At 57.1% G+C, this 21707-nt stretch overlaps 5 protein-coding genes across 5 annotated transcripts; 4 read left to right on the top strand and 1 right to left on the bottom strand.

Moving 5' to 3' along the window:
• Positions 1–1559: 1559 nt before the first annotated feature.
• On the top strand, positions 1560–2911 carry TRAVEDRAFT_70245 (uncharacterized protein; the record flags this gene model as incomplete). Its single annotated transcript, XM_008037576.1, has 1 exon — positions 1560–2911. The coding sequence occupies one exon, from the start codon at positions 1560–1562 to the stop codon at positions 2196–2198; it is 639 nt and encodes a 212-aa protein (XP_008035767.1). The 3' UTR covers positions 2199–2911.
• A 3376-nt stretch (positions 2912–6287) lies between these two features.
• TRAVEDRAFT_35448 (uncharacterized protein) lies at positions 6288–7579 on the bottom strand (the record flags this gene model as incomplete). The annotated part of the gene is made up of 4 exons (XM_008036745.1): positions 6288–7005; positions 7058–7085; positions 7145–7442; positions 7502–7579. The coding sequence occupies 4 exons, from the start codon at positions 7577–7579 to the stop codon at positions 6288–6290; spliced, it is 1122 nt and encodes a 373-aa protein (XP_008034936.1).
• Positions 7580–8533: 954 nt separating this feature from the next.
• On the top strand, positions 8534–11689 carry TRAVEDRAFT_70243 (DUF1793-domain-containing protein; the record flags this gene model as incomplete). The annotated part of the gene is made up of 20 exons (XM_008037575.1): positions 8534–8728; positions 8783–8896; positions 8951–9028; positions 9085–9316; positions 9370–9398; positions 9461–9751; positions 9802–10000; positions 10054–10070; positions 10124–10268; positions 10321–10356; positions 10410–10436; positions 10490–10563; positions 10622–10816; positions 10882–10956; positions 11009–11025; positions 11081–11157; positions 11214–11240; positions 11296–11323; positions 11379–11398; positions 11460–11689. 20 exons carry the CDS (start codon positions 8534–8536, stop codon positions 11687–11689), a joined length of 2106 nt encoding a protein of 701 aa, XP_008035766.1.
• Positions 11690–13946: 2257 nt separating this feature from the next.
• On the top strand, positions 13947–17085 carry TRAVEDRAFT_117176 (DUF1793-domain-containing protein; the record flags this gene model as incomplete). The annotated part of the gene is made up of 15 exons (XM_008037574.1): positions 13947–14156; positions 14210–14317; positions 14369–14446; positions 14502–14733; positions 14787–14815; positions 14869–15159; positions 15212–15422; positions 15482–15498; positions 15550–15694; positions 15745–15784; positions 15906–15990; positions 16052–16240; positions 16305–16396; positions 16509–16610; positions 16839–17085. The coding sequence occupies 15 exons, from the start codon at positions 13947–13949 to the stop codon at positions 17083–17085; spliced, it is 2076 nt and encodes a 691-aa protein (XP_008035765.1).
• Positions 17086–18880: 1795 nt separating this feature from the next.
• On the top strand, positions 18881–21114 carry TRAVEDRAFT_44865 (uncharacterized protein; the record flags this gene model as incomplete). Its single annotated transcript, XM_008036887.1, has 8 exons — positions 18881–19036; positions 19087–19315; positions 19370–19495; positions 19544–19773; positions 19832–20063; positions 20126–20295; positions 20355–20573; positions 20629–21114. 8 exons carry the CDS (start codon positions 18881–18883, stop codon positions 21112–21114), a joined length of 1848 nt encoding a protein of 615 aa, XP_008035078.1.
• Positions 21115–21707: the final 593 nt, after the last annotated feature.

The following is a 21707-nucleotide window of genomic DNA, read 5'->3' as shown; positions in this document are numbered from 1 at the left end:
ACTTGGTAAAGGATGTCGATGAGTACTAGGAGTACAGTGCACAGTCAGGCAGACGGCGCAAGAGAAACTGGACTGAGGGTAACTCCGGAGCGAAACGAGAAGACCTTGGAAAATGAACGTGAGACCAACTCGCCATGTGGAGAACGACTTGAACCAGCGCGGAGAGATGTCTGTCCAGCGAATCTCACCTAATGGCGGACTAGGCGGCGTTTCTCATCGAGAGTAAGTAGCGAGCAGCGCCGCGACGGTCGCCCCAGAAACGCTCATTGTGCTCCGAGAGGACAATGAACGGGTGTGTCCGTGATAAGAACATCAGCGATCAGAACAAGCGACGGAGGAGGTGCTGTACGTCTTACAGCGGCTTCGAACGGGAGGAAGCACGTTCAGATGATCAGTGTCTTTTTGAGTGTGGGAGCAGCAGATTCATTGATTGGGCTTGAAATAAAGGGCATCTGTTGTTGTCTGGATGACAGCCGTTGGATTTGTTGTAACGTTTGTTGTCCGGATATGAGAAGCGAGCGCTGGGAAGTTTGAACACCGGGAAGGTGACTGGCACTGCTGGCAACATTAAGTTGGCAACAAGGAACGGATCTAGGCGAGGGTGCAACCGATGGGCGGAGGAATATCTGGCTACCGACAGACGGTGTGACGAGGGTCGGGCATGCCTGCCTGGTATAGCTTTATGGTGGCACGAGGAAGACGGCGAAGAAGCGGACGGGGAAGTCTAAGAAGAGATAGGAGTTCGTCCACACCGTTGGACGCGGGTGGGAGGATAGGCGTATTCATGGGGAGAAGAGGGCAGCCTGTACATTTGCGGACGGGGTTCGGATCTGCCTGCAGGGTGCAGACGAGGCGCTACGGAGGAGCGAGAAGGGGTGCGCAGCGGTCGGGCAGGGTGAGATATCCAGAGACGGTGAGAGTGCGAGTGCGCCCGAGACGGCGATTCGTCTCCCGACACGGACGCGAAGCTCAGCGAGGGGCTGCCGAGTACAGCCGAACGCCAGATTTGGCAGGCATACAACTTGGGAGGGCGGAGATTGGGCGTCTGCGGACGGACACACCTTCTCTGCTCTGCTCACCGAGGACAGCGGCCGTAGACGCTGCCAGGGCGTGGCCTCTTCCTCGGAGGATTCGCTCGGTCGGGGCGCCTTGCGCGCAATGTAAGCTGTCCTCGGGCGGGTGATATACGGGCACGCAAGGTGAGTGTGACGAGATGGACGAGATGTGGGGATCGTAACATGCGTTGTCGGCGTTTGTTGGAGGACTCGAGGCGTTTCGAATGTAATCCGAAATCGAAGCGTCCGAATCTGGCGGCGTGTGCATCCGAGTCCGAGGGGTAGTGCCACACCGCTCGGCGTCCCTTCACAGCGCGTATCGCAGTCTCCCGGCCTTCGACACAAGCACCCTTCTTTTGTCTCCTCGAGCTGCTTCTATATATACGCCCACCCTCGTCCTCCTCCGCTGCCCACGCTTTCTCGCCAGCTGTGCCGTCCTCTGCTCTCTGCCCGCTGCTCCAGACTACCTGCACTCGCACCACCACCTGCCTGTACTGCACCTGCATGTCTCTCTGTGTCCCTCCTCCGCGCATGCCCTCACCACCCCTCGTGCCTTCGCCCCTCCCCTCCCGCCCCGCCTTCCCGCGTCGCATCTCCTCGCGCTCGCGCCTCCAGCTGCCCTCAAACCTCAACGAGCCCCCAATCCCGCCGCGCCTCGTCGGCTCGCCCCTGCTCGAAAAGCTCAACCACCCCCCACCATCCACCATGAGCACCAAGGTGCAGCAGCAACTCTGGTTTGACGGAGACGAGTTTGGCACGCGCAACGCGCAGTGTGACTCTCCGCTGGCCTCTCCCGCGTCCTCGTCCTTCTCCTCACCCGGAAGCACGCCCCGCAGGCGTTCGCACCGTCGCTCGCCCTCGGTCGCATACACCCGTCGCACGCGCTCCCACTCGCCGCCCCCACCACCCCAGTCCCCGCACGCGCCGCCGCCCGTGCCGCCCATCCCCTCCTCGGCCTTCGACACCCCCGGCGCAAAACGCCCCGTGCTGCGCTCGCCGCCCTCGACGCCGCCCTCGCGCGGCGCGCGCTCCACGCAGATCATCATCCCTGATCTCACTAGCATTCCTAGTGCGAGCCCGCCATCAGCGCTCTCGCGCACGATCAGCCCACGGCGGCGGGGCTTAGGCTGTGAGTCGCATTGACCCTGTGCTCCTGCGCGCGCGCTGAGCGCCCCGATCCCCCACCCCCGAAGTCGCGCACAGGGACGAGCTGGCGTGCGCGCGCCGGCCGACCGAGAAACCGTACGCGCGCGGCAGGACGCAGAGGCCCGGGGCCAAGTGACCTCCTGTCGCCGCGCGCGCCGTCCGTGTCTAATGGCGCGAGTGCGTAGACTTGGCGGCGCTGTATCATGACACCTTCATGTTCATGTCATCCCCCCTCCGCCCCCCGTCGTCGCTCCGGTCCCGGGCGCGCTCGACGCCCTCTCGCCGGCGTGGGGCGGGCGCGCGGGGTCTCATGTCTCTCTCATCCGGTATCATCACCCGTACACTACAACCACAGTTTATTCGCGGTTTCACGGTCTTTCTTTCCCCGGGTTTCCCTCGCTGTCATCATCCTCATCGCGTCCTCATCATCATGTTGTCTCTCCGCCCGCGCTTGCGCACTCGCATCTTCTGGGGCCATACGCATTCCTTCGCCATTCTTTCTGCGCGCATCCTCCCGCTCCTTCGCATTTCCCCTGTATAGAGCTCCTGCATTCCTTTGGGCCTTCGGTGTCTTTCCCCCTCCCGTTCCGTCCCCCTGCATACATAGTGTATACCCTCCCCCGCGCGCGCATGCCGCCGCCGCCATCACCTAACTGCTATAAACTACATATATGCTGTAGTAATCCCGCTACCAGTACGCACGCACCACCACCCTCCTTCTGCTGGTTAATTCCGTCCCGGGCGCCGCGCCCACTGCTCCGAGTACATGCCTAGTGTACTTCGTACAACTCCGTCCTCCCGAGGTCGACACCTGTGTAGGCTAGCTGTAGAATCCACGTGTCTTTGGGCAAACGTTGTCGCCATACATCCTTCGCGTCCACGTCTGCATTCGCCCAATCGCCAGCGTTGCGGTATTGCAGCAGCAGCACTCGTACCGCCAGCACAGGTCTGAACACTAACTCTCGCTGCGTCCATGACTTCTCGAGTGAAGATTGCGCAGGGTTCTCAGCGCGCTGGGTCCGCACTCTGCGCGTTCTGACGCTGGGGCTGTCCGCGGCCGTATATCTGGATTTGATGACCTGCGTATACACACACTATACACTGGCATGCATGCATCACAGTCCTATGATCCCGAAGGACGAGCTCCCTCGTTCCCTGACGGCCCGTCCTGATCGTACGTGGGGAGGGCCCTGGATGGGCGCGCCCCCAGGCTCCCCGCGGACGTCGACGGCGTGGACAAGTTCGAAGGGTGTCCTGATGTACGATGCTCCGGCCCCGCCGTGGTCCCGGGCAAGTACTTACACACGCATCATCGCCCGCCTTCCTTCTTCCCTGCAACACGTCGACGTCGACCAGCGCAATTGCAAGCACGGTTGATTGTATCTGTATCTGCATCACGGCCCTGCGCGCAGAAGGTTCGCACCCCGGAAGCTAAGTGAACGCGGGCGCGCCCCAGGGCTGTCAGTGCGTAGGTTTGCACTTCATTCTAACGCCACTTCTACGGCGAACGCTGGGCGCTGGATGATGCAGTTTAGTACAGCACATCATGCATCCCCGAGCAAACGCACCTGGATCTTCTGGGGCGAATGCTGCAAGATGGGCCGTGTTCGCGCGCACCGCACGCAGCCGTAGCGTGAGCCCGGGGAACTCTGACACTGTTCAGTTACGCATCCAGTGCTCCCAAGGAGAGCGCCCGGCGACGTGGCGAATGCGCACCCAGATATCTGGATGTGTACATTGGTCAGTAAATCACCATCGGGTTTTCATGTCCGCAGCGTCCACCGTGCGTCCAGGGTCAATGCTGCCGCTGCTGCGTCCGAGTCACGCAGCCGCCAGCTGCAGTGCACAAGCTGCACTAAATTCCTCGGCACGATCAACAAGCCTGACCTGCGCGCTGAGCGCCCCGGGCGGGTCGGGGCTCGCCTGTACGCTCGCGACCCGTGTGAGCTTCCTGCGCTCCCCGTAACCCGTTCCCGTCGAAGCGAGCGCAGCCGCCAAATACGGTGCAGTCCGCGGCCCGCGCGCGTAGGGGTCCTCGACATGTCGCCACATATGTTTAACTGTTATATGCATGTCTATCAATGTTTCGCGCCTGCGCACATGTTGCATGATTGGACCGCCCACCCGGAGCCTCTTCTCCCGTCGCCCCGAGCTCGAACCCGCCTCAGGGTGGCGCACTTCGTCGGGCCCGGCGCAGGGTATACATATGCGTATATCATCCCGACCCTTGGCCATCATCCGATTCCCAATGCATCCATGGGACGGGCGCGACACTCGCGAGCGCACCCACCGGTCCCCGCATGCGCAGCGGGGGCTCGTCATGATTCCCAAGCGGACGCGTTGCAATCCGCAGACTCCAGAGTGGGCAGAGGCCCGGTCGCGACGCCGGCTACTATGGGTAACGGCAGCGGCGCGACTCGGGCGGTGCCAGCGTGCAATGCTAAAACATACCTCATATGTGGCCCGCGCCGACGCAAGCGAACGCAAACGCGAACCTGCTGCGCCGTGCGTCCCGCGGCGCAGCTCCGTGCGCTGCCTCGCGCGCCAGACCTCGGCTTGAGCCTTGTGGGCGCGCCGTTTCGACCACAGGACCGCGAGGCGCGCCCTCGCTCAAACGCGGCGCGTCCTCCGGCTGAGAGCCGACGAACGCCACGTTTAACGCCACGCTCGCGTTGCGACCTTGGGCCCGAAGAGCACCGAACGGCGTCTTCGGACTCAGGCCACAGACGGAGCGCCGTGCACGCTCTAGTGGACTGTGGCACTACCATCGATATACACCCTCAGCCCGATCCCCTGCCTAAGCCCAAGGTCTCCCGAGGTAGGTGACAGGTTCGTGCTTGTTCCCCCGGGCATAGGGCTGTGGCTGCCCGTGCGCGCGAGGCCCCGACGCCGCCCAGAAAGGTTCCGAACGCACCACCGATCGGGATGGCTAGCGGGGGATGCTAGTGATAGGGCGGGGCTGTCGCAACTGTGTCGAGCAGCGGGGTCGGGCGGGCGGTTAGGGAGGGGCCGGACAGGACTTCTCGTGCGTCCATGCCGCCCGAGGTAGGGCGAAGAGAGCACTGCAGGTGCGTACGGTACCGGGTGCGTCTGCAGAGAAGCGGATTGGGATGCGTCCACCTAGGCTCCCCGGGCGGGCTTGCTGGTGGGGAGGTAGATTGGGTCCTCGGACTTGTCGAGAGGGCCATGCTTGTGATTGTGCGCGATAGCGATCCCGAAGTAGCTGGTACGGTTCGACGCAGGCGAGCGAAGAGCGTGCTTGGCATATACTGTTCGCCTGCTGCAGTGGTATGGACGCAGCATGTAGGTGGCGTGTCGCAGCGTTCGCGTACCTATTAAAAGCAAGGTTAAGTTAGGGTGCGGGTTCGGAGAGTATCGAGAAGATCCCGCGTACGACGGAACCGGGTGTTGCTGCATATAGGTCGCGCTATGTAGTCGACCGTGTGCGCTGTCGTACGCAGCGTGCGCCTTCTGTTGTGGATGCCCTGGAACATACAAGGTGTCAATGTTCGACGGTGAACGCGGATGAGCAGCGTCTCATGACTACTTTAGTATGCGACGTCCAGGAGTACGTGGTGCAGGAAGCGAGTCCAGTCTGCTGTCACGATCGTATACTTGTACAACGTTATCGGAATGAGAGAAGAGTCCGGGGGGATGCTACAAAACACATGTGCGGCATAACTAGTCCAGTGAGATGTAAATAGTATGTCGGCGAGTGTGCCTCACGGCAAGGGAGTACCGGTAAGGTGACAACGGCCTGAGTGCGAAGATCGGTCTACTAGTGCCCTCGTCGGTGAGATACGTCAGTCGTCATGTACACGAGCACGTAGAAGGATAGGATAGATACAACAAACGATACGATAGAATATCGGTTCCGGTTCCGCAAAGCATTACGAGAGCGTGAACGTGGTAGTATGAGTACAACTGTGGGGGAGAAACAAATACAGAAGGGTTAGACCGATATTGATACAGACGTTGCATGGTCCGAGAGAGAGCATCGTACCGTATATACTAGAGCGGAAAGCGCTGGCGGCTTGAGCGTGCCTGCCACAATATAAAGATGCCACCTCCGTGCTGAATGTCCGATTACAGTCCCATACGCTCCGCCAACGTCCGGTCCGTGCCATTCCCGTGGTCGTTGTTGGTGCTGCTACTGTTGTTGTTATTGTTGCCATTTGTCCGTCGGCCTCCTCTGCGGCCGCCTCCACCACCGCCTCCGCCCCCTCCCGAGCCACCGTTGTTGCCGCCACCGCCACCACCGTTCCCATTACGGCGCGAAGACCTATCCTGATCGCGGTCACGGTCGCGCTCTCGTTCGCGTTCGCGATCACGATTCCGAGCACGGTCACTGGGCCGGTCCTTGTCACGATCGCGCTTGTCGCGCTCCCTATCGTGATGAGGCGGACGGTCGCGCTCCCGCACAGGGGATCGAAGGCGCGAAGATGCATCGTCATCAACCTCCATCTTAATCCCGTCAACGGGTTTCCTGTCCACTGAGGTGCGACTATCGCGCGAGACCCCTCGCGGGGTTGCGTTCGCTGCGGAAAGGTGGGGCTTCTGAGGAATCGGTAAAGGGGAATTTGATGTGGTGGGAGATATTTGGGGCTCGGAAAGACGGGGTTTTTTGTGAGCGCGTGGCCCTGTGGGTGGTAGCTTGCCAGACCCGTTCGCACCAATAGCACCAATAGAGAGATGAGGTGGAGGTTGGTGGTTCCGCGGTGCCGGGGAGGGCTGGTGCGGAGGTCGGTGGGGTTGGCGCCCGTGGGCTTGAAGAAGCGCGTCTTGCGACTTCTCCAGTTCGGCGCTATAGAGGACAAGTGAGCGATAGCCGCAGCGACTTGGAAGTCTGCACATACGTGAGACCGGCTATGACCTGATGGGACTCTGCGACAACCACGGCCTGTCAACTCGTCGTTGCTTGAAGGTACACGCGCTTAACGCACCTCTGAGCGCCCCCTCCAGCTTTTGGACGACTCGCCTGAGGGCGCGCACGTCCTCTTTCAATCTGCCGGTCTCTCCTGTCCTTAGGATTTCATAAAGCTCGTCGTTCTCTTCTTGGAGAATCTTGGTCCTCTGCACGAGTGCAGTCGTGACTGTGCTCGAGCCGGATGTGGCGGAGGATGTATGCTGGTTCAGATGGGGCAAGAGCAGGGACATCAACGCTGGTGGAATGGTTGTCGGCTCTGTGGTCGACGGTGGGGGCTGATTCGCGAGGAACTGGCGAAGATGAGTGACCTCATCCTGGCACGCGTCGAGAGTTCAGCGGGACAAGATATCGGGTGCGGAGTGTTAGTACGCACCGTGAGTTCTGCGACTTGCGCGTCGCGCTGGCGCAGTAGGGTCTCCAGCTCCAGCTCACGCGGGGTTGGGAGGTCCATGGTGGGGAGGAAGGAGGACGGCGCGTCCTTGGCTGGAGGAACGTCGGAGTGTGAGAGAGCGCGAGAGAGCGAGTCGACTCCGCCTCGAACTGCCCCGTGAATGCGGCCACGTGGCTCTCGCGTGAGCGCGTCTTGTGTGGCATCTCCCTTCCTCCCATCAGACTCCCCTTCCACTCTTTCGACATACGTATGAATCCACACACTCGTCCAACTCGTCCACAAGGCAGACAGTCAGATCGCCTCAGTCGCATGCACGCCGAACGAAGTATCGTGCATGGTGTGGTGTGGTAGGCCGTAGCTAAGCAACCATGTCGCCGCCATTGCGTGTTCGCAGTTCTCACAGCCCGCCTGTGTCCTCCCATCCCGCTGCCGCGAGATATCCTGTATGAACGGGGTGCGTTTCCGGGGTGCTTGTGTGTTCGCACATAGCGCGCTCCGCCAGTGGATGAGGTGCGTCGTGGTACCTTTCGAGATGTGAGTCGCTCAGACGAAACTTGCCTTTCTTCTTTCGAATCTGTTATTGACTACGATCTGTCAGTTACCGGGACGTGCAAGCCGTACCCTGCTTCATTTAAGCTCGCATAGCGCTTGTCAACAGCGCCGTCTGCCGTCCATAAAGAGGGACAGGGCATTGACCCCAGCGCAGCGCACACCTCAAGATCGCTGCATGCGCGTGTCGCAGCCAACACTACTACCACACATAGGTTGAGACGGCAATCCCACTGCAGATGGCACTGCTTAACCTGCTTGTCATAACGCCGTTCTCACGCCCCTAGTCAGCCCGACGGCAGTGGAGGCGATTGACAGCTGCAATGCATCAAAATCGCCCCAATTCGTTGGCATCAGTGATGAATCCGTGCTATATAGCTCTCGGTCCTGCGCATAACCACCCACCGTACCGTACTACTACATCCTCCGCTCAGTCGGTGTGCTTCCACGCATCTGCGCCTCACAATGCGCTCAGTTACCATCTTCGCAACCTGGTGCTCGTGCTTGGTTCTGGCGCTGGCAGCTACCACTGGGACCGCGACGCCCTTCATTCCCCCCGCAGTCCCACTCGCCGTTCGGTCCCCTTACCTGTCAGCATGGCTTAACCAAGGGAAGGGCAACGCTTTGAACAACGTTTGGCCTTCTTTTTGGAGCGGAACTGTGGGTGATGTGCACAACGTACTTGTCTGGCATGTACTGAATTTGACGCTATAGATTTTGGGTTGGGCAGGCTTCGCCAAAGTAGACGGGGTAGCCTATGGCTGGCTCGGTACGCCTGGGCTGCCGGCGGGTGTGAACTCTACAAAGGCCACGCAGAAGAGCCTCCAGGTCGGTAATTGCGAAGACGCACTTCCTTCCCTTGTTGACACCGCCATGCCACAGATTACTTCCACTCAAAGCATCTTCGTAATGACTGCCGGCCCGGTCGATCTTACTATCACGTTCCTTAGCCCCGTCGAGGTCAATCTTACTCCCCTGACTGACAAGTTTCTTGTCTTATTCCATTCTCATTACAGCCTGCCGACTTTGTGAACCAGTCCCTCCCGTTCTCTTACCTCGCTGTATCTGCAGCCTCGAACGACGGCCAAGACCATAACGTTCAGATATATTCTGACATCAGTGCGGAATGGATATCCGGGGACAATAGCCTAGAAGCACGGTGGAGTACAACTATGGGAGACGTCATCACCCACACAGTCCAGTTGGACGTGCAGCATGCGTACACGGAAGTCAGCGATCGTATTCAGGGTGAGTGTCTTTGGCATCTATGGAACTGCACTACAGGCTGACCATGGGCCCAGATGGCTCTGCTTACTATTCCACTTTGAACGTGCGTACCACTATGGGAGACATCGGCGGCCACGTCCGAGTTGACTGACGGTTCGTGTTCAGCCTAGCGGTACAGCATCCTGGCAATCGGGCCAAGATATCGTCGTACGATCCCAATTCGTCAATAAAGGGGTACTCGCAAACACGCAGGACCCCAACTTCCGTGCTGTCTCGGACGACTGGCCGGTGTTCGGTCTCGCTCATGACTTGGGTGCCGTCAACGCGGCTTCCGCGCCGGTGGTGTTCTCCATCGGGCATTACCGCGATCCGGCCGTTCAGTATATCGTGGCGAATAATCAGCTTCAAGCGCGGCGTCTTGCGTTCTGGTCGCGGTATTCAAGCGCCAATGAGGCAGTAAGCACATGCAACTCAACATAGTCGTGAGGTATCGCTGATAAATCTAGATCTTGGCATTTCTCAACGATTATACCGACGCTCTATTGCGGGCCAATGCTTTCGACGCACAAGTTGCCCAGGATGCATCGAAAGTCTCCAATGACTACGCATCTATCGTCGCGCTTTCGGTCAGGCAGACATTTGGGGCTCTCGAAATCACGCTTCCGACAGACCTCAACACGTCTGACGTCCTGATGTTCCACAAAGGTTCGGTCATCTCGTCATGGAGATATTGTTACGCTGACGAACGTGGCATGCAGAGATAAGCAGCGACGGTGTAAGCGCATATCCTTCGCGACATAACTTACCACGTTACTTACATGCTTGCAGAATGTCAACACGGCGGACGCCATCTTCCCAGCATGGCCGCTCTTTTGCTACATCAACCCCACTCTCGGAAAGCAGCTACTGCTGCCTCTTCTCGAGTACCAAGCTACGGGGCAATATCCAAACGACTGGGCTCTTCACGATGTCGGTGAGTCAGACTTTCTGTCGGTCGTCCATTTGTTTTGCTTATCCTCTACAAGGCTCAAACTATCCCAATGCAACTGGGCATAACAATGGTGACGTTCGTTTTCTCAATTATGACCTACCCGAAACTGAACGGGGTGCACAGGCGCCGATACACCCATGCCCGTCGAAGGTGCGTCTGACCAGAAGCATTGTGTTAGAAGCTGCCTCACACGAATGTCTCAGAGTCCGGCAACATGCTCATCATGGTTCTGAGCTACACCCAGAGGACGAACGACACCTCCCTGATCGAAAACTACGTAGGGACCGCTGCATCGCCACGTCTTGCTTCTTGCTCATTGGCGCCGCTGTGGACAGTATACCCTCCTCGACAAATGGGCCCAGTATCTCGTGAGAAACGCGCTGGAACCAGGAAACCAATTCGACACGGAGAACTGGGAGGGCGCATCCGCCAACCAGACGAATCTCGCTATCAAAGGCATTATCGGTATCAAGGCCATGTCGGAGATTGCGGCTATACAGGGCGACACGGCGAAAGCCTCCGGTTACAGCGTACGTACGCTCAGCCCCCCCCCCTCTATGAAAACAATTGAGATGACGCCCTGTTTCGAACATAGTCAACAGCGTCGCAGTACGCCCAGCAATGGGAGAAGCTTGCCACGTCCACTGACGGCACGCACTTGACCCTCAATGTGCGTAGCAACCCATTGTGGCCAGATACTTTCTAACCCATTTATTTTTCAGTACGGCAATACTACGAGGTGCGTATCACACGTTTGAGTGATATATCGCGGTACAAGCTCACTCCTAACCTAGCTGGGCCCTTGCGTACAACCTCTATGCGGACAAGCTGCTCGGCACGAACGTGTTCCCGCAGTCTGTGTACGACATGCGTGAGCTCTATCTCTTTCCGGTGGCCTTGTTAGCCCATACTGACCTACGTCTGAAGAAACCAAGTGGTACAGCAGTCACGCAAGTGAGTGGACCGCGTTCATGCACAGTGCCCAAGGTCTAACTTGAACACCATCCAGATACTTACGGGGTACCACTGGATAGCAGGTAAGACTATAGACTGAACACAGCGTCGGACTCTGACGAAACGGATGTTGCTCAGGAATACTTTGACAAGCACCAGTAAGATATTAGCAGTGTCCCTCGAAACGCGTCGCTCGCACCGCTCACTCGATGTCCACAGCCTGGCAGATGTTCGCCGCAGCCACGGTTACCGACGACGCCGTCCGCGACCTGTTGGTCAGCTCCGTCCTCAAGTACGCCGCGGCTGGGAACACGTCCCAGCCGCTCGGCGATTGGTACGACACAATAGCTAGCACGCTGTCGAAGACCAATCGGGCAGAAGGAGCCGTTGGTGGCCACCTCGCACTAGTATGGACGGCTTGTCAACCTGTGTCTGCATACCCCTTTTAACGAGCCGTCTCTACAGCTTGCGTTGCAATCGAACTCCTCAATCGCGCCCAGCATCCCGTCCGCGTCTGAGGGCAGCGGTGCACCATCATCACCGGGGGGCTCAACTACGACTTCGACTACCTCCGCATCGGCGACGGCAGGCCGACCAAATTCAGCGGTGCCTCAGTCCAGGCATAGGCTCGGCCTAAACTTGCTCTTGTTCCTCATCTCGGGTGCGCTGAACGCTGTAGTTTAGATTCTTTCAAGGGACGATAGCATAACACGGACAGGATGCGTCGGCGAGTCATCGGGTTGACGGCAGTACCATGATATCCCCCACCCACCTTGACCGAATTTTGCTCTTCTGTGACTCCAGCTGCCAAGACTTTTGGACAAAGCAAGCGCACTTGCTGTGCGTGAGTGTCCTGTATCCGCGAGCCTTTTTATCGAGGTAGAGGTGCCCCACGAGGTCGAACTTGAAGGCTTCTCCCTCAACCCCGAGCACTGCAAGCGGTTTTCGATCTTTGGTGTACGAAAGATCTAGGATGTAGTATATGAGGTCAGTCACCCCGGGTGTCCTCTGCCGGGTCCTGACCAAAACGCCGAACTGCAGATGTCACGCTCATTCCTGAGCGCCGCAGCCCGAAACATTCGGTCCAGCGTCCGCGAGGCATTGAAGGCAGTGAAACTCAGCGCCAGCCCTGACACCGGCGTTGATGAGCTCGGTGAGGCCTTTCCTTCCTGCGCTGGACCCCCAGCCCATCACTCGCGCACCGTAACTGGCACACCGCATGCCCGGCAGAGTGCGGTGCGGTACCCACGGTACCTCTACATCACACTCTTTTTGCGCTGTCAAAGGGGGCATCTGTTTGAAGAGAAGTATGTGGGCTTGTGGTGGTAGATGAGGGGCCCCCGCACCGGCAGGCATGAAAGGCTGGGCGGACGGGTGTGCTACTCGTCGAAGCTGCGACGTGCCCGGACCAGGCGTAAACGATGGGCTGGACGTCCAACTGCGCGCACATGATGCATGATCACTAGTACTCGTCAAATACTGCAGAGTACAATTCTTTTTCTTTCTGTTTCTTTCGTCCTAAGGATGTGAAGGATGCGTGTTACATGCTAGTGTACGTATCACAGCAGGAAAGTTTACTAACCTAGAGTAAGTAGTGGGGTTCGAAAGCGCGCACCGGAACTCGAAACTTCGAAAGCTTGACGCGTTGGAGATCAAAAGTTCGCTGACCGGGACCAAGCTACACGCAAGTAAGTACACGAAACCATATCTCTTCGTCACACCTCCCTTGTAAACACTCCTCGCTGTATGCATCGTACACAAAGTATAATGTTTGACGACCAGACAACAGAGCACTCATGGCCGCCATACACCTTCACAATTTTCACAGCCCGCCTACTAGTACTGTACTAATCGGACCATAGCGGGCCCGGTTGTGACCTGTGACAGGTGAGATACGATGCGGGGCTCCGGGGCCGCGCGCTGTGACCGTGGACCGCCGCAGCGGAGCGGCGGCGGGAGCGAAAAATTTGGGCGCCTACACCCATTTGGGCCAAAGATCCGTATGTCACAGCCGGCGGCGGCCTCTGTGACTGAGGACAGCCGGGGAAATAGCGGGGCGGGGAGCCTCTGTGACTTGTGACGCCCCGCTATGGTCCGATTAGTACAGTATGCTCCGTCGCAAGACCTCAAAATAAGTAAGTACGTATACCTTGAAGATCGGTGTCGCGAGGGTGTTTGCGCATTCATGTACAGCATGTACGCCCCAGGAGAACTTGGGGTCTGCGCGTCCAGAGGACTACACTCCGCGTTCCGCAAGCGGCGGTCTGTGCGTCCATGATACACAACGCGCTCCGCGAGCGGATGAGGTACGTCCAACATCTTGCAGCGCCATAGTACCACAACTGACATATTTTCTTTAAGCACCCACCGCCGACGAATCGCAATCTGTCAAATGTCGGAGCTCCCAGTGGCGATAGACGTGGTATTCATCGCCTCGGGTCATGCGTGTATTACCGCTAGACACGCCGCCAGCTGCAAGCGGCATTACTCTAACCTGCTTGTCATAACGCCCCCTCTCACGCCGCTGGCCAACGCGACAGCAGTGATAGCGATTGACAGCTACATACCGTCAAAATCACCGTAGTTCGTTGGCAGCGCTGCAGCGACGCTATATAGCCCTGTGTCCTAGTATGGCAGAACGCTCCACCCCACAGTACCACTGCATCCCGCTCTTATACACCTCCTTCCACGCATCTGAGAAACGCAATGCGCCCAGTAACCGCCTTCGCGACTTGGTGCTTCTGCGTAGCCCCGGTCCTAGCGGCTACGACTGGGACGGTGACACCCTTCATTCCACCTGCGGTCCCGCTCGCTGTCCGATCCCCTTACCTATCGGTATGGCTCAATCAAGGCGGCACAGGCGTCGCTTTGAACGATGCCTGGCCCTCTTTCTGGACCGCCGGCAGTGTGAGTAGGGTGCACATGACACGTGCTACTTGTTACTAATCTTAGTACGTCAGATACTCGAGTGGGCAGGCTTAGCCAAAGTAGATGGGGTAGCCTACAGCTGGATGGGAGCACCTGATGGACTGCCAGCCGGAGCGAACTTCACAAAGGCTACGCAAAAGAGCCTTGATGTCGGTGTCTGTGTTCGATCTACTTTCCTTGTTGATGCTGACCTGGCACAGATCACATCCACCCAAAGTATCTTTGTGATGACGGCCGGCCCAGTCGACCTTACTGTCACATTCCTCAGCCCCGTTGAGGTTAATTTTCACCGCCACTTGAGGAGTTCCTTGTCTGATCTTGTTCTTATTACAGCCCGCCGATTTTGTGAACCAGTCAATCCCGTTCTCATACCTCGCTGTATCGGCTGCTTCGAACGATGGCAAAGGTCACAGCGTCCAGATATATTCCGATATCAGTGCGGAATGGATCACCGGCGACAATAACCAAGAAGCTCGTTGGAGTATGACTACGGGGAACATTACCACACACAGCATTTCCTTGGCCGTGCCGCATTCATACACGGAAGTTAATGATCGTATGCAGGGTAAGTACCTTCGGACTTTATGCTGCTTTATTACGAGCTAATTGTTTCTCCAGACGGTTTTGCCTACTATTCCACTTTGACCGTAAGTAACACTGTTCAGTTCATCGTCCGCATTTCGCTTCACAGATGGTCTAGATCGACGGCACAACATATCGGTCAGGCCAGGATACAGTTGTCCGATCACAGTTCATCAATTCCGGAGTACTTGCAAACGTGCAGGACAGCAACTTCCGCGCTGTCTCGGACAACTTGCCTGTGTTTGCGCTCTCTCATGACCTGGGAAATGTCGACGCATTAGTCTCCGCGCCGGTAGTGTTCTCGGTCGGGCACTACCGCGATCCAGCCGTTCAATATATCATAGCAAACGGGACGCTTCAACCACGAAGTCTTGCTTTCTTGTCACGATTCCCGCAAGCCAACACATTGGTGAGCTCATTTTACGTCTCACATCATTGTGAGGCATGACTGACCTACATAGATCTCAACATTTCTCAATGACTACAACGACGCTTTAGTGCGGGCCAATGCTTTCGACGCAAAAGTTGCCCAGGATGCATCGAAAGTCTCCAGCGACTACGCCTCCATTGTCGCTCTTTCTATCAGGCAAACATTTGGAGCCACCGAGATTACGCTACCTGGAACAGGCTCGGAGAACTACAACACATCTGACATCCTGATGTTCATGAAAGGTCCGGTCATACGTACAAGGTTGTGGAAAGGTCCTCACACTAACAATGTTCACATGTAGAGATATCAAGCGACGGTGTGGGTACATTCACCGTGAATGCTACCATATTCAAGCTGACCTGCTTATAGAACATCAATACTGTCGACGTCATCTTTCCAGCATGGCCGCTCTTTCTCTACACCACTCCTACCCTCGGAAAGCAATTACTGCTACCGCTTCTTGAGTATCAAGCTTCGGGTCAATATCCAAATGCGTGGGCCGTTCATGATATGGGTCAGTCAAGCCCCCTCAGGTGTATAATCGGTCTGCTTATTCTCAGGTAGGCAATCAATATCCTAATGCGACAGGTCACAACGAAGGCAAGTTCCTATGTCTTAGATACATTATGCCTGCCACTAAACACCATAAATAGGCACTGATCGAGCCATGCCCCTTGAAGGTACGTCTCTCCGGGAGCATATTTTTTGGAGTCGCCTCACCTGAGAGATCCGTCAGAGACCGGCAACATGCTCATCATGGCGTTGAGCTACACCCAGAGGACTAACGACACATCGCTGGTTGAAACATACGTAGGGAACGCTAATTACCTCCGTATAGCTCTTCGCTTATTGGTGTGACGGCTGGGGACAGTACGATGTCCTCGACAATTGGGCTCAGTATCTCGTGCAGAACGCACTCACGCCAGCGAACCAGTTCAGTACCGACAACTTCGCGGGCGAACTCGCCAACCAGACGAATCTTGCTATCAAGGGCATTATTGGGATCAAGGCCATGTCTGAGATTGCGGCTATCATGGGCAATACAGGCTCGAGCTACGGCGTACGTATATTTCATCCTCTCAAGCTGGTGTGACTTTAAAAGTGACATCCTCATTGGAGAGCAGACCGTAGCGTCGCAGTACGCTCAGCAATGGGAGAAGCTAGCTATGGCTGCCGATGGCACGCACCTGTCTCTGACTGTGAGTTTCCATATGCCGTGGTCGGGTGTTGTCGTACCTAATTCTCCTTCACAGTACGGCAATAACACGAGGTTCGTATGACCTCGCTATGCAGGTGTTTCGGTTTAAGCTCACTAGACTCCCATGTAGCTGGGGCCTTGCATACAACATGTATGCCGACAAATTGCTTGGCACGAACATCTTCCCGCAGTCTGTATACGACTTGCGCAAGTCCTTTTATCTCCTGATAATGTCGTAAACCCGTACTGACTCTTTACTGAAGAAAGCAAATGGTACAGCAACCACACAAGTGAGTAGATTGCGCCCATTCGTACTAGTAAGTACTCTGACTTACCTTTACAACCCGTTCAGACGTCTACGGAGTACCATTGGACAGCAGGTAAGCCTCTGGATTGAAATGTGTGTTGACGTACACTAAAGCGAACATTATCTAGGCACACGTACACCAGCACCAGTGAGATATCAGCGATATTCCCGGAGACGCTTCGCTCGTATGGCTTACCCGTTATCGACAGGCTGGCAAATGTTCACTGCAGCTACCCTTTCCGACAACGTTGTCCGTGACCTGTTGATCGGCGCTGTTCGCAAGTATGCCGCGGCTGGGAATACTTCCCAACCATTCGGCGACTGGTACGACACTATAGAGGCCTCATCCATCGGCCCGCGCGCGCAGGGGACCGTTGGTAGCCACCTCGCACTGGTATGAATTGCCAACGCCTGCTTGTATAGCCTTCTTGACATGCCATCTCTACAGCTTGCGTTACAATCGAACACCTCGATCGCGCCCGTCGTTCCACCTAACATCAAAAGTGCGCCACCGGCACCGGGGCCTTCCACAGCTTCGACTGCCCCCGCCTCACCGACAGGAAGCCGACCGAACTCAGCGGTGCCTCGGTCTAGTCATGAGCTCGGCCTTAGCGTACTCTTGCTCCTGATCTCGAGTGCACTGAGTACCGCTATCTAGGGGCATTGGGGGCACGGTAGCACCATGGCGTCCATAACGGGGACTCAGGAGAGGACAATTCGGCTGATTATCGGACCAATCGTAGCATTATAGTATCCTTCAGCTATATCCGATTTTCAGTCTTCTGCGACCTCACCACGAGGTCAGAACTTCTCTTCTCTTCCTCGGGGCCCAGGTACGCACCTCATCTACCACCGAGACCACTGAGTGGATCTCCCTGATACCGGACTGGTTTTCGGTTATACTCCCCGGTTGGCTTGGGTGAGCACGGCCATCCTCTTCGATACAGGGACTGACGGGCTCACTCGGCAGGTTGCAGTCGAAGTTCATCATCGATAGCCGCTGGCCCATCCCGTGTCCTACCAACCCACCACCATCTTACTGACGCACCGCCACTACCATACTGGATGCAGATCACTGCACACACCGCGTGAACGCGCAAATCGAACTCGCGTGAGATTGGCCCAAGGATGGGAGATAGCGCCCAAATAGCCCACGCAGGATATGTGAGGATCGCCACGCGCGGAGATCCACGGCGTCGCTGCATATCCAGACTAATATAACCAGCAATCGCCTCGCGTTCGTTCTGTGATAGCGAACCGTGGCTATGTGCCACGAACCCTGATAGCTTTAAGTGGCGATGTCGAATCGTCGAGGGCGGCTATGTTGGGAGATGTGTCGACGCGACACATCGCTCCTATGTCAGATGTGCGGTCGTCGGTCAATCATATGTGGGTCGACGGGCCATCGACCCGCATCGCATACCAACAGATCTCTCGTCGCAAGAATGCTACGCCGTTGGCTATTGGGAATAGTAGATCGGGCGATTGGAGGATATTGCGGGGCGCTTATCGAAACCATCGCCGAGCTCGGTACATCCGCCGTCCGCGCACGCGAACCGGCACAGAATAATGCTCGCAAAACCAATAGTATTGCACCTATGAAGGATATGTACAGGCCCACCAATATCAGAGACATACGTCAAAAAGCGCGAACGGCGCCGCTCTGAGAGTAGAGACCGGCGGGCAGTGGAACCGGAAGGCGAAGAAATGGTCCACCCATGATGACGCAAATCATACAGGGGCCGCCACCACATCCCGACGCGCGGTGCAGTGCCTTGCTCGTCGTTGGGTAACCAGTCCGGTGTGGCCAGCGAACCTGCTCGAGCCCGGCAGTACATGGCAAGTATGGAGCGGAGGTACCAAGCCGTCGCAGCCTGTCATGGAAGGAAGTGCCGACACAGGCTAAAGATTAATGTGAGCTCCCAGCCAGTAGATACACGAGGATTGCAGACGTACGCACGCCTGAGGTACGGGAAGTTCGTAGCGGCGGGACAGTGCATGCGCGGCCGTGCGCACCGATGGCTCTTCAACGGGATCTTGAAGCCGACGGCGGTCGACGCCCGAGGAGACGAGGGAGAGACTGGCCAGGCTATAAAGAGCTGTCAGCGCGCGTCGAGCAGATATTCGACACCCCTTCCCCCATGGTGAGGATTGTACTCACTTCGACCCGATCTTCTGAGCCGCCGTCTTCCGCCATGTCTCCACCCCCTCGTGCAGACAGCCAAGCCGTCGACCCACGCCCTCCTTCTCGCACGGGCCCAGAGACAGAAGGTGCCCCTCAAGGTGTCGACGCTGATGGAAAGGGCAAGAGCGTTGAGGGGCGTGGCCCGAGTTCGGATAGCGGTGGACTTGTGAGTACACATCAGCCCTGCATGCACTAGTAGACTGACCTCACACGTAGCCTCAGCCTGGCAGCGGCAGCAACGGCGCCATCGCAGGCGGACAGTGGCCGCCTGGGTCGTATCCTACAGGGCCGTATCCTGCGCAGGGATTTCATGGACTTCCGCACCCGGGCGGCCTTGACGGGCAGGCGTATATGAACATGATTGCAAGCTTCATGAATAACCCCGCCCTCATGGCAGCGCAAGGGTTCGGTCCGATACCTCAGCAAGGCTGGTATGGGGTCGAAGGTCAGTGGCAAGTAGCCCTTATCGAAACCGTACTCACTTCAAATGTATTGATAGCGCGTGGCATGATGCCCGGTGGACCGGGTATTGGCCAGTACATGCCCCCAGGTCGCCCAGATGGCCGCGATGGGCATGGCACGGTGAACGCCGATAGACAGCTGCAAGCATCTACACAGGAGTCTCGTGAGCATGTTCACACCCTCATGTTATCACCGTACTCACTGGATCCAGTCGGCCATGGCCGTGAAGCGAACATAGATCCAGATCTTCGGACAGCCCAGAGCCGAATCGCACCCTCTGAGGCTACCGTAACCCCCAACGGCGATGACGTGGTGACGATGACTCGAGCGGACATCAAGGCGTTGGTGATAGAGGAGACACAGAAAAGTGTCATGGAGACGCTTGCCGGGCTACAAGAGAACCGCACAGACGCTGCTGAAAGTGTTCCAGTGGAAGTGAGGGTAAGCACAGGTAGTCGGCTCGATGTTGTTGATATGCACTAACGGATCATGATCACAGACCGCCGTCCACAAGGATCTCCGCCTCTTGATCGGCGTGAACAAGAAAGCGCGCCGAGGACGCGGGCGCAAACGCGCCTACATCCTCCCGGATCCGCTTCCGGTCGGTGTCGCAAAGCGCAAGGCACCAGACCTGACCACTCTCTTCAATCCGGAGTGGGAGGACGACGTAGACGTGGGTGTCAATGACGAGTTAGTCGAAGCAACCGTCAGCCTAGTGAAGACGAACGCCGGTTAGTCCATCTCCATCTCACACATCAGACAGGGTGCTGACTTACTCGATCGTTATCCTCAGCCCAGCATAAGCTATCGCCGGCGCAGGTAGACGGCGAGCTCATCAAGAGGGCTACGGTCGTCTACTTCAACACGTTGAAGCGCCAGTATCTTGCTGATCACGATGCGGATGCTGGAGAAAAGCGTCAGAAAAAGATGGACAAGGATATGCATCGCTCACGCCGTCACCGTGTACGTATGCAACCACTCGCACTCACCAGCCTCACGCATATGCTGATCCATACTTCTAGAAGGCCGATACGCTCCGCGTCGGAATCCCCGCATTCCGACGTGCTTTCGGGGAGCCTGAGACCGCTGGGATCGACGAGCTCGTCGCCACACCGTGGCAAAGCGAGGAGCACAGCTCGGACGGCGATGCGGACCCTGAGGAACGACAGAAGTGTCGTGAAGACTGGGGCGTTGGGCCGAAGGCGCTGGAGGTGCGGCCGCTGACGTGGCGCTCCCGGAAGGTGCGCAAAAATCCTCTTCATGGCATGACACCTGCTGATATGTCAGAAAACACAGCTGACGATGTTATACATCGTACTTGCCGTATTCGCGCGCTTCGTGCGCAACTGCGAGGATGTCGACGATGCTGTTGTCACCGCCGCTGGACCGGAGGAGGCAGGGTCCGACAGCGAAGCTGCTGCTGAGGCACTCCGCGCCGAGTACTTGGCCAGGGTAATTGCAGCCTCGAAGGACTGCCACACCGTTTACGCCAACAGCTGGCAATTCTTGGAACGGTTCCGCGGTCCTAAGGCCAACGCCCGCACGAAGCCGCATCGCGATTCCAAGCACAAGATCTATAAAGAGTGCATCAGTGACACATGGGCGTCCAAGAGCACTGATCGCTCTCGCATCCTCAACAACGCACCGCTGTGCCCGCCGACCGTCAACATCTTCGGTCTCGAGATTCCGGAGGTCCTGATTCCTGAGGCTGACTTGAAGTGGCTGAACGAGATGGACGACTCTTCCAGCGACGAGTCGTCCGTGTCTGGTGAAGAAGAGTAGTTTTGTAGTTCGCACTTCTGAATAAATATGTGTCAGTGATTGTCCATACACCACTGTCGCGGAGCTAGACTCGACGCGACCAGGCAACGCCTACAACAAAGAAACTAATACGATCTAACCCAAGGGCGGCGAGCGCGAAGGCTTGCTAACGCCGAGCGTAGACTTTCAAGTCAAATCTAGCCCAAGGACCAAGTTAATATTATGCTGACTAAGAGAATACAAAGGACGGCTTACCTAGCCCAAGGACCAAGAGGTCAAGATGAGGGCTAGGGTCGCTACAGGTGGGGTTTATATACTGAGTCAGGGGAGCCAAACATGTACAAACATAACGGCGGTCTGTGCGCACATTAGTGCCAGTCTGCAGGTGGGGGTCAGGTGACTGGTCACATGCTTCTAACTACTGGTTCTAAGTCTAAGTATCGTACAAATGGCCGTAGAAAATAAGGAAAAATGCGGAAAAATATAGGGGTCTCGTCGTTTCCACGACATTACCCCCCTCCTATTGTCCATCGTCCCTGATGGACCCACGGCCCGGGAAGCGTCCGCTCTCCCAGTCGCGGTCCGGTGGTGCGGCCTCTGTGAAGGTCACGCGT

The sequence above is a fragment of the Trametes versicolor genome (assembly GCF_000271585.1).
Source record: "Trametes versicolor FP-101664 SS1 unplaced genomic scaffold TRAVEscaffold_3, whole genome shotgun sequence".
NCBI lineage: Eukaryota > Fungi > Basidiomycota > Agaricomycetes > Polyporales > Polyporaceae > Trametes > Trametes versicolor.
Note: the sequence above shows the minus strand (reverse complement) of the source record. Positions and strands in the feature narration are given on the sequence as shown.